We start from the raw sequence: 11,855 nt of genomic DNA, 5'->3' as shown, positions 1-11,855 counted from the left end.
TTTATATTTGTTAAAGCCATTCACTTATGATATTTCTGGTATAGCAGCACTAGATAACTAAGACAATCAGACATTTCTAACAGTTAGATTCAACTATGATAATCTAGTATTGCATAAGAAGCCATCTTTTAACTTTAAGGGGAGGAAAATCACCATTATCAGCCCACAGCTGCTTCCTATGAGGTGCAGTTGAAATATACCTCCAAGCTTTTAATCAAGTCTGATACCAGAACTGCACTCTCAACTGCTCTGCTAATTTGTTGCAATGGCCACACAGAACTCACAGACCATACAATTAATGGGGTTTATTAGGAAAGTAACAGGTTACAATTCAGGAACAGCATCAACAGATAAGTAACAGGAACTCAGGATACAGTTCTTCTATTAGGACAGCTTCTTCTTGGCCTCTGCCACTGCACCCTAGTCAGGGCCTTGTTGCTGCTAGGCCCTGTTCAGGCCGAGCTTTGCCGCCAGCCTCTGCCCTGCTTCAGAAAGTCTTACAGCTCTCTGTCCATGCCAACAAGTGCCCAGAGGCAACCCACTCTGTCAGGAAGGCTCCTGCCTGAAGATGCTCAGCTCTTTTGCTCTGTTGGTCAGGAAGCGTAGCTCTGCTCACAAGTGCCTGGATTCACCCCCATCCTGCCAGTGAGCATCCTGCCCGAAGGCACACAGCTCTCTCTGTTGATCTGCAAGCCCACTGTGCTGTCTTTGCCAGTCTCCTGGTTCTGCTACTGCCCATTTCTCTGCTGTGCTTGCTGCCACATCTCACTATCTCATGTCCTTCCTCCTACAGTGTTAAGCTGTATCTCCCGGGTCTAGGATGTTCTCAGTATAGGGACCCCAAGTCTAAAGGATGTACTCTGCTCCTGGCCAGTCTTGATGAGAGTGAGGCCCCCCAATCCCTCTCTGGAATTGGCTCTTTTTTAAACCTAGTGTGGATGGCAAAACTGATCAATCCTCTAAAAAGGTTCCATGCACCTTATTTGCATGGCCCCACCGAATCATTTTGTGGGAGTTACAAGACCATGGTTAGAAGGGCCATATGATAATAATTCACTGCATTGCAGGTTCTCTCCACTATGAGATCTTATATGGTCAGTGAGGTGTGAGAACTGACTAAAGGCTTTCTCACATTCTTTACTATCATAAGGCCTATTTCCATGGTAAGTTCGAACATGTTTACGGAAGGATGAGAAACAACTAAAGGCTTTCACACATTCCTTACATTCATAAGGCTTCTCTCCACTGTGAGATCTTACATGGTCAGTAAGGTGTGAGGACCGAAAAAAGGCCTTCCCACATTCCTTACACTCATAAGGCCTCTCCCCACTGTGTGTCCTTATATGGGTAGTGAGGTGTGAGGACCGAATAAAAGCTTTCCCACATTCTTTACATTCATAAGGCCTGTATCCATTGTGAGCTCTTATATGGCCAGTGAGATATGAAAACTGACTAAAGGATTTTCCACATTCCTTACATTCATAAGGTTTCTCTCCACTGTGAACTCGTACATGTCTGGTGAGTTGTGCAAACTGCTTAAAGGCTTTCCCACATTCTTTACATTCGTAAGGCCTCTCTTCACTGTGCGTTCTTATATGGGTAGTGAGTTGTGTAAACTGCTTAAAGGCTTTCCCACATTGTTTACATTCATAAGGTCTCTCTTCACTGTGCGTTCTTATATGGGTAGTGAGGTGTGAGGACCGACTAAAGGCTTTTCCACATTGTTTACATTCGTAAGGCCTCTCTCCACTGTGAGATCTTATATGTGTAGTGAGAGATGAGGAACAACTAAAGGCTTTTCCACATTCCTTACATTCATAAGGCCTCTCTCCACTGTGAGTTCGCATATGTGTAGTGAGGGATGAGGAACAAGTAAAGGCTTTGCCACATTCCTTACATTCATAAGGCCTCTCTCCACTGTGAGTTCTTATATGTGTAGCGAGGGATGAGGAACAACTAAAGGCTTTCCCACATTCCTTACATTCATAAGGCCTCTCTCCACTGTGAGTTCTTATATGTCTAATGAGGCTTGAAAGATAACTAAAGGCTTTCCCACACTCCTTACATTCATAAGGCCTCTCTCCATTGTGAGTTCTCAGATGACTAGTGAGGGATAAGGAACAACTACAAGGTTTCCCATAATCCTTACATTTACAAAGTTTCTCTCTCAATCGAGGTTTTAGGTAAGGACACCTGCAATCTTCTCCACATTCCTTACAATGATAAGGTTTGTATCCAGTGTGAGATCTGATGTGATGCTTAAATGATGAATTATCCATGAAGGCTTTTCCACACTCAAGGCATTCAAAAGGATTTCCTTCAGTTCTTTTGAGACTAGTAAGATTTCCAATTGAGGTGAAAGTTTTTCCACACTGATTACCTTCTTCACCTTTATTTACTTTGCCATCTTTACTTTCACAGAGGCTCTCTACTGTAAATATTCTGTTAAAAATAGAAAGCAGGTTGTTAGAATTTGTTACCATTTCACAATTACCATACACAGTGAATGTGTGTTTTCTGCCCTGAGTTGTCTCCTGTTGCATAGGTTTAATCATCTCACAGAATGCGCTACCATTCAGTCACAGTGTTTCTAAACAATGCAGCATTCTGATAATTAAGTACAAGTGAAATATGTTTGAGATACTCAATATCTGATTCACATTAATGGAAATACTGTGTTGTTAAAATTATATGAACACACCATTTTAGAGCTAGTTTTACACACACACACACAAATGTCATCACATCTTATGACTCTCCTGAAGCATTGTTCACTGTCATGTGAATAATACTCACCTCACATGCCTTCCCTGATTGTTGTACTGATGCTCAATGCCATGGAATTCACAAATTTTTCCCAACATGGAGGATGAGGAGTCATTCTTCATGAACGTTTGTCCATTATCATCCTGTTTAAAAACTGACCAAATAATTTTAAGTGAAGTTTCACAAGATGAAACAAAACAGTAAAGACATGAGGAAGAAGGCATGTGTGAAGAAAGACTGACTTTGAGGCATTTGGCTGTTATAGGACTTTGGCAGTGGTAAAAAGAGTAAGAAATTTACTAAAAAACATTTCCATGACAATTGAGAACAATAGTGAACTAAGTAGAATGTAATTAGGAAAACAAAATAAAAAGGTACTGCAAACAATGCGTGTGAGTAAACATGATATTAAAAGAGAAAATGGGGAAGGTCTTTTCCCACAAATACAGAAGGCACAAGAGGATTGATGAAAAATCAAAAAAGTCAGCTCATATGTGTGTAAGTTCCATCTCCTCATAGCAAAAGATTGTTTTGAGCTGATTTCCTCAAATATAATATCATCCCAAAACAGCTGGTCCTTCAAATGATTGTTGCCTTCCTGATGCTTCCTGACACTACAGCCCTGGATAAGTCCTATATCCACTTTCCAATTTCCCTTGCTTTTCAGGGAAAAAAATTAGCATGGCTGATATGGTGCTCATGAAGACAGATAATGGGAATAACAAGCAAGCACATTTCCCTGATGCTGAGCCAGTACTTTGCTCATCATGATCTCTATAGATGGACAGGTGTGAGTTTATTTTTAGCAAAATGATTTCATCAAATTTTTAATAAACATGGTAAAACACTAACGAGGTCCTAAACCACAAATCTCTCTTTGCTACAAAGTGATCCCTGAAGCCAATGCTCACACTTATAACACTTAAAGAGCCTCAAGCCTTTTAACAAGATAGCGTCAATTTAAAAATAGATTTTTACTTTCATGGGGAAGTCCCTAGAGTCTAAGCCTCATGAAGGCAGTCAAAACGTGTCATATTTGCCAATGTACTCCAATTCTTTAACCCAAATCCTATAAAAAGGTCGATGAGTAGAATATTTATTCACTAGATAAGTAAATAAGAAAAATGAAGCCATCTGTACCTGAGTCTAGGTTCCTGAAGGTTTCCATCATCACATCTCTATAGAGTTTCCTCTGAGAAAAATCCAGCAAAGCCCACTCTTCCTGGGTAAATTCCACAGCCACATCCTCAAAGACCACTGCATCCTAAAACATTATACATATTCTAAATCAGCAAGGTACCATCTTCCCCAATGTGTGCAAAAGGATGAGTGACTCTGACAGTCCTGAAGAATTGAGAATTCATAGGGAGGTCACACAAGGTTCTGTGTTCTACTCTGGAATTTGGCCATCAGTCTCATCCCTTCACTTTTCCTCCAGACTATTGACATCTTATCTCAAAGATTTAAAAATATTTCACACACACTGAACTTCTCTCTCCTCAGTTTGTCTATGACCTATCCAGTCTTCTTCTTCTCTATATTTATGGTTCAGAATGGGCAGAAAACAGAGCAGAAGAGAAAGAAATCTTCTATGAATGAAAGAGCTATGTCCACATTCAGATAATTTCTCTGTGGAGAAAAATCAAATTCACCTCCTTTCCTAAGACCCACCAGAAAACACAACAAACATGAAGCACAGGGTGAAAGCAAGATGAGCTATTAATAACTGGGAAAGAGGGAGGAACGAGCTACTTTTCCCATTGATTGAATAGTCAACACGAGCATCAGAACCAGACTCAGATATAGCAGAGATTTTGGTATTAACAGACTGGGAATTTAATACAACTATGATCATATAAAAAAGGCTTCCAATTGAAAAAGTAGACCACATGCAGGAAAAGATAGGTAATGTAAGCAGAGAGATGGAAACTCTAAGAAAAATCAACAGGAAATCCTAGAAATCAAAACCACTGTAATAGAAACGAACAATGCCTTCAATGGGATAAGCAATAGATTGGACACGGCCAAGGGAAAATAATATGTGTAATGAGAATACCAGGAGGAAAGAAATTAAATATTTGAAGGATGGTGAAAATTTTTACAAAATTAATGAAAAACTCCAAACCACAGATAAGAAGTTCAGAGAGTACCAGACACAATATTTACAAAAAATTTACACCTAGACATATCACATTTAAACTGTAGAAAAATAAAACAAGAAAGAAAATCAAAAAGAAGTCACACAAAAAACACATCTATAAAGGAGGAAGATTAAGTACAGCTGACTTATCTTCAGAAGCTATGCAAGCAAGACTGTAGAATAAAATATTAAAGGGTTGAATGAAAAAACAATCAATCTAGAAATCTGCATCTAGCAAAATTATCTTTTTTTAAAAGTGAAGGAAAAATATAGGCATTTTCAGACAAGCAAATATTGAGGGAATTTTTGGAGGTATACCTATATTACAAAAACTGTTAAAGGAAGGTCTTCATAGAAGAGAAGTAAAATTACATACATCAGAAACTCGGATGTGTAAAAAGGATGGAAGAGCACTAGAGAAAAAAAATGAAGGTAAAATAAAATATTTTATCTTTCTTATTCTTAATCTAACTGACAATAGTTTGTTAAAAATAACAAGTCACAAAAGAATCAGTGATTATACCGTATGTTGTTGTTAGATGCCTTTGCGTTGGTTCCAACTCACAGTGATCCCATGCACAACAGAATGAAACACTGCCTGGTCATGTGCTACTCTCATGATGGTTGTTATGCTTGAGCCCACTGTTGCAGCCAATGCTTCAATTCATCTCCTTGAGGGTCTTCCTTTTTTTTAAATTGTGCTTTAGGTGAAAGTTTACAACCCAGTTTAGTTTCTCATACAAAGATTTACACACATATGTGACCCTAGTCGCTATCCCTATAATGTGACAGCACAATCCCCCCTTCCACCCTGGACTTCCTTTGTCCATTCAACCAGCTCCTATCCCTTTCTGCCTTCTCATCTCACCTCCAGATAGGAGCTGCATGTTTAGTCTCACACAGCTACTTAAACTGAGAAGCACACTCTTCACAAGTATTATTTTATGTTTTATAGTTCAGTCTAATCTTTGTCTGAAGACTTGGCTTCAGGAATGGTTTTAGTTCTGCATTAACAGACAGCTTGGGGGCTATGTCTTCTGGGATTCCCATAGTCTCAGTCAGAACATTAAAGTCTGGTGTTTTTACATGAATTTGAGTTTTTCACCCGACTTTTCTCCTGCTTCATCAGGGACTCTCTGTTGTGTTACCTGTCAGGGCAGTCATCGGTGATACCTAGGCACCATCTAGTTCTTCTGGTCTCAGACTGATGGAGCCTCTGGTTTATGCGGCCCCTTTTGTCTTTTGGGCTAATATTTTCCTTCTGACTTTGGTGTTCTTCATTCTCTTTTGCTCCAGGTGGGTTGGGACCAGATGATGAATCTTAGATGGCTGCTGAATAGCTTTTAAGACCCTAGATGCCACTCATCAAAGTGGGATGCAGAACATTTTCTTAATAAACTTTATGTCTATTGACATACATGTCACCTGAAAATATGGTCCCCAGACCCCCCCTCCCCCCGTTACTCTATCCCTCAAAGTGTTCGGTTGTGTTCAAGAAAATTCTTAGCTTTTTTTAGTCCAGTTGTGCTGATTTCCCCTGTATGTTGTCCTTCCCTTCACCTAAGATAATTCTTGTCTACTAGTTAGTGAACTCACTTTTCCCTCCCACCCCAACTCTCGTAACCTTCAAAGAATGATTTCTTCTGTTTAAACCTTTTTTTGAGTTCTTATAATAGTAGTCTCATACAATATTTGTCCTTTTACCAGTGATTAATTTCACTCAGCATAATGCCTTCCAGATTCATCCATGTTGTGAGATGTTTCTCGGATTCATCATTGTTCTTTATCATTGCATTGTGTATTCCACTGTGTGAATCTACCATAATCTGTTTATCCATTCATCTGCTGATGGGCACCTACGTAGCTTCCATCTTTTTGCTATTGTGAACAGTGCTGCAACGAACGTGATGGCTCTTATTTCTCTAGGATATATTCCAAGGAGCGGGACTGCTGGATCATATGGTACTTCTATTTCTAGCTTTTTAAGGAAGCACCAAATCGATTTCCAAAGTGTCTGTACCATTTTACATTCCCACCAACAGTGTATAAGTGTTCCAGTCTCTCCACAACCTCTCCAACATTCATTATTTTGTGTTTTTTGGATTAATGCTAGGCTTGTTGGGGCGAGGTGGTATCTCATTGTAGTTTTGATTTGCATTTCTCTAATGGCTAATCATTGTGAGCATTTCCTCATGTATCTGTTAGCCACCTGAATATCTTCTTTGGCGAAGTGCCTGTTCATATCCTTTGTCCATTTTTTAATTGGGTTATTTGTCTTTCTGTTGTTGAGGTTTTGCAGTATCTTGTAGATTTTAGAGATTAGACACTGATCATATTTGTCATAGCTAAAATTTTTTTTCCAGTCTGTAGGTTGTCTTTTGACTCTTTCAGTGAAGTCTTGTGATGAGCATAAGTGTTCAATTTTTAGGAGCTCCCAGTTATCTCTTCTGGTGTTTGTGCATTGTTAGTTATATTTTGTATTCTGTTTATGGCCTGTATTAGGGCTCCTAGTGTTGTCCCTATTTTTTCTTCCATGATCTTTATCGTTTTAGATTTTATATTTAGGTCATTGATCCATTTTGAGTTAGTTTTTCTGCATGGTGTGAAGTATGGGTCTTGTTTCAGTGTTTTGCAGGTGGATATCCAGTTATGCCAGCACCATTTGTTAAAGAGATTGTCTTTTCCCCAGTTAATGGACTTTGGGTCTTTGTCAAATATCGGCTGCTCATAAGTGGATGAATTTATGTCTGGCTTCTCAATTCTGTTCCATTGGTCTATGTATCTGTTGTTGTATTGGTACCAGGCTGTTTTGACTACCATGGCAGTACAATAGGTTCTAAAATCAGGTAGTGTGAGGCCTCCCACTTTGTTCTTCCTCTTCAATAATGCTTTATTTATCCGGGGCCTCTTCCCTTTCCTATGAAGTTGGTGATTTGTTTCTCCATCTCGTCAAAAGTGTCATTGGAATTTGGTCTCTTTTGGTTTCTCGCAGTAGTGTCTTGTAGTTTTCTATCAGTCTTTTACAGCTCTGGTTAGATTCATTCCTAAGTATTTTATCTTCCTGGGGGCTACTGTAAATTATATTGATTTGGTGATTTCCTTTTCAAAGTTCTCTTTGTTGGTGTAGAGGAATCCAACTGATTTTTTATGTTTACCTTGCATCCTGATACTTTGCTGAAATTTGTTAGTTCCAGTAGTTTTCTTGTGGATTTTTTTGGGGTTTTCTGTGTATAAGATCATATCATCTGCAAACAGGGATACTTTCACTACTTCCTTACCAATCTGGATGCACTTCCTTTTTCTTCCCTTATTGCTCTGGCTAGGACCTCCAGCACAATGTTGAATCACAGTGGTGATAAAGGGCATCCTCGGTTCCTGTTCTTAAGGGGAATGCTTTCAGACTCTCAGTTTCAGATGAAATTGGCTGTTGGCTTTGTATATATGCCCTTTATTATGTTGAGGAATTTCCCTTGTATTCCTATTTTGCTGAGAGTTTTTATTATGAATGGGTGTTGGACTTTGTCAAATGCCACTTCTGCAGCAACTGATAAAATCATGTGATTCTTATCTTTTGTTTTATTTATGTGATGATTACACTGATTGTTTCTGTAATGTTGAACCACCCCCGCATACCTGCTATAAATCCCACTTGATCATGGTGGATTATTTTTTTGATATGTTGTCGAAATCTACTGGCTAGAATTTTGTTGAGAATTTTTGCGCCAATGTTCATGAGAGATATTGTCTGTAATTTTCTTTTTGTGCGATGTCTTTACCCTGTTTTGGTATCAGGATTATGCTGACTTCATAGAATGAGTTCAGGAATATTCCATCCTTTTCTATGCTCTGAAGTTCCTTTAGTAGTAGTGGTGTTAACTCTTCTCTGAAAGTTTGGTAGAATTCTCCAGTGAAGCTGTCAGGGTCAGGGCTTTTTTTTTGTTGTTGTTGGGAGTTTTAAAATTACCTCTTCAATGTCTTCTTTCGTTACAGTTTTTTTTAGTTGTTTTACCTCTGTGTTATTTTAGGTAGGTAGTGTGTTTCTAGAAATTTGTTCATTTCCTCTAGGTTTTCAAATTTGTTAGAGTACAATTTTTCATAGTATTCTGTTATGATTCTTTTCATTTCAGTTGGGTCTGTTCTGATACTGGGGAGTCTTCCTCTTTACGCTGACCATCTATTTTACCAGGCTTGATGTTTTTCTCCAGGGATTGTTCCCTCCTGATAACATGTCCACGATATGTGAGACAAAGTTCCACTATCCTCTCTTCTAAGGAGCATTCTGGCTGTCTTCTTGCAAGACACATTTGTTCCCTCTTTTGGCAGTCCGTGGTATATTCAATATTCTGCACCAACACCATAATTCAAAGGTGTCAATTCTTCTTCAGTCTTCCTTATTCGCTGCCCAACTTTTACATGCACATGAGGTGATTGAAACTTTGGGTCAGGCACAACTTAGTCTTCAAGGTGACATCTTTGCTTTTGAACACTTTAAAAGAGGTCTTTGCAGCAGACTTTCCCAGTGCAATGCATCCTTCGATTTCTTGACTGCTGCTTCCATGGGTGTTGATTATGGATGCAAGTAAAATGAAATCCTTGACAACTTCAATCTTTTCTCCATTTATCATGATGTTGGTTAATGGTCCAGTTGTGAGGATTTTGGTTTTATGTTGAGGGGTAATCCACACTGAAGGCTGTTGTCCTTGATAGTCACCACTAAGTGCTTCAAGTCCTCTTCATTTTCACAAGCAAGGTTGCATCATCTGTATATTGCAGGTTGTTAATAAGTTTACTTCCAATACTGATGCCCTGTTCTTCATATAGTCCTCTTTTTCACTGACCCTCTACTTTACCAAGCATGATGTCCTTCTCTATGGACTGATCCCCCCTTATAATACGTATAAAGTATGTGAGACATAATCTCATCATCCTTGCTTCTAAGGAGCATTCTGGTTGTACTTCTTCCAAGACAGATTTATTCATTCTTTTGGCAGCCCATGGTATAGTCAATATTATTTGCCAACACCACTATTCAAAGGCATCAATTCTTTGGTGTTCCTTATTTATTGTCCAGCTTCTGCATGCATATGAGGTGATGGAAAACACCATGGCTTGGGTCAGACGCACCTTAGTTCTTAAAGTGACATCTTTGCTTTTTTTTTTTTTTTTTTAACACTTTAAAGAGATCTTTTGCAGCAAATTTGCCCAATGCGATGCATCTTTTGATTTCTTGACTGCTGCTTCCGTGAGTTGATTGTAGTTCCGAGTAAAATGAAATCCTTGACAACGTCAATCTTTTCTCCATTGACCATGATGTTGCTTACTTGGCCCAGTTGTGAGGATTTTTGTTTTCTTTATGTTGAACTGTAATCCATACTAAAGTCTGTGGTCTTTGATCTTCATCAGTTAAGTGCTTCGAGTCCTCTTCATTTTCAGAAAGGAAGCTTGCGTCATCTGCATAATGCAGGTTGTTAATGAGTCTTCCTCCAATCCTGATGCCCCATTCTCCTTCATAAAGTCCAGCTTTTCGGATTATTTGCTCAGCATACAAACTGAATAAGTTTGGTGAAAAGATACAACCCTGACACACACCTTTCTTGACTTTAAACCACACAGTATCCCCTTGTTCTGTATGAACGACTGCATCTTGATCCATGACAGGTTCCTCATGAGAACAATAAAGTGTCCTGGAATTCCCATTCTTCCCAATGTTATCCATAATTTGTTATGATCCACACAGTCCAATGCCTTTGCATAGTCAATAAAACACAGATAAATATCTTTCTAGTATTCTCTGCTTTCAGCCAGTATCCACCTGACATCAGCAATATCTCTAGTTACGTGTCCTCTTCTGAATCCAGCTTGAATTTCTGGCAGTTCCCTGTCAGTGTGATGCTGCAACCACTTTTGAATGACTTTCAGCAAAATTTTACTTGCATGTGATATTAATGATTCTGTTCAATAATTTCTGCATTTTGTGGGATCACCTTTCTTTGGAATAGGCAATAATATGGATCTCTTCCAGTCGGTTGGCCAGGTAGGTGTCTTCCAAATGTCTTGGTATAGACGAGTGAGCACTTCCAGCCTTGTATCCATTTCCTGAAACATCTCAATTGGTATTCCATCAACTCCTGGGGCCTTGTTTTTCACCAACGTCAGTGCAGCTTGGACTTCATACTTCAGTACCATCAGTTCTTGATCATATGCTACTTCCTGAAATGACTGAACATCCACCAAGTCTTTTTGGTATAGTGACTCTGTATTCTGTCTTCTTTTGATGTTTCCTGCATCATTCAGTATTTTGCCCATAGAAATGCTTCATTACTGAAACAAGTCAATCACAAAAGTACAAATATTGTATGAGAGCTCTACTGTAAAAACTCATGAAAAAGTTTACCCACAAAAAATAACAATCTTTGTTGGTTACAAGGGATGGGAGGGGTGTGAGGGGAAACTAAATAATTGACAATGGATAAGTGGTAACTTTGGTGAAGGGTAAGACAGTACACGATACTAGGGAAGCCAGCAGAGCTTGTACAAGGAAAGGTCATGGAAGCTCCATAGACACATCCAAAGTCCCTGAGGGGCTGAATTGCTGGGTGGAGGGCTGTGGGGACCATGGTCTTGGAGAACATCTAGCTCAATTGGCATAATACAGTTTATAAAGACAATGTTCTGCATTCTACCTTGGTGAGTAGCATCTGGGGTCTTAAAAGCCTATGAGCAGCCATCTAAGATACTCCACTGGTCTCACCCCTTTGGGAGCAAGGAAGAATGGAGAGAACAAGCTACAAGGAAAAGATAAGTCCAAAGGACTAACGGACCACAGCTACCACGGCCTCCACCAGACTGAGTGCAGTACAGCTAGATGGTTTCCGGCTACCACCACTGACTGCTCTGACCGGGATCACAACAGAGGGTTCTGGACAGAGCTGGAGAAGGATGTAGAACA

At 39.3% G+C, this 11,855-nt stretch overlaps 1 protein-coding gene across 3 annotated transcripts in view; it reads right to left on the bottom strand.

Annotated features, from left to right (window-relative positions):
* LOC105756403 (zinc finger protein 699) overlaps positions 1 to 11,855 on the bottom strand; it is a 27,736-nt gene continuing 15,881 nt past the window's right edge. The window contains exons 1-3 of one of the 3 annotated variants that reach the window (XM_023733182.1): positions 3,907 to 5,524; positions 2,797 to 2,909; positions 1 to 2,442 (exon numbers count right to left, since the gene is read on the bottom strand). In XM_023733182.1, coding sequence (XP_023588950.1) covers positions 1,002 to 2,442; positions 2,797 to 2,888 — 1,533 coding nt within the window. In that variant the 5' untranslated portion in view covers positions 2,889 to 2,909; positions 3,907 to 5,524 and the 3' untranslated portion in view covers positions 1 to 1,001. Of the gene's footprint in view, positions 2,443 to 2,796; positions 2,921 to 3,906; positions 5,525 to 11,855 lie in introns of those variants that run through there. The other 2 variants (XM_012556163.2, XM_023733181.1) reach the window with 2 other exon arrangements.

This window comes from Trichechus manatus, unplaced genomic scaffold (genome assembly GCF_000243295.1).
Source record: "Trichechus manatus latirostris isolate Lorelei unplaced genomic scaffold, TriManLat1.0 scaffold00057, whole genome shotgun sequence".
NCBI classification, from domain to species: domain Eukaryota; kingdom Metazoa; phylum Chordata; class Mammalia; order Sirenia; family Trichechidae; genus Trichechus; species Trichechus manatus.
The sequence above is the reverse complement of the archived record's forward strand: the minus strand, read 5'-3'. Positions and strand labels throughout refer to the sequence as shown.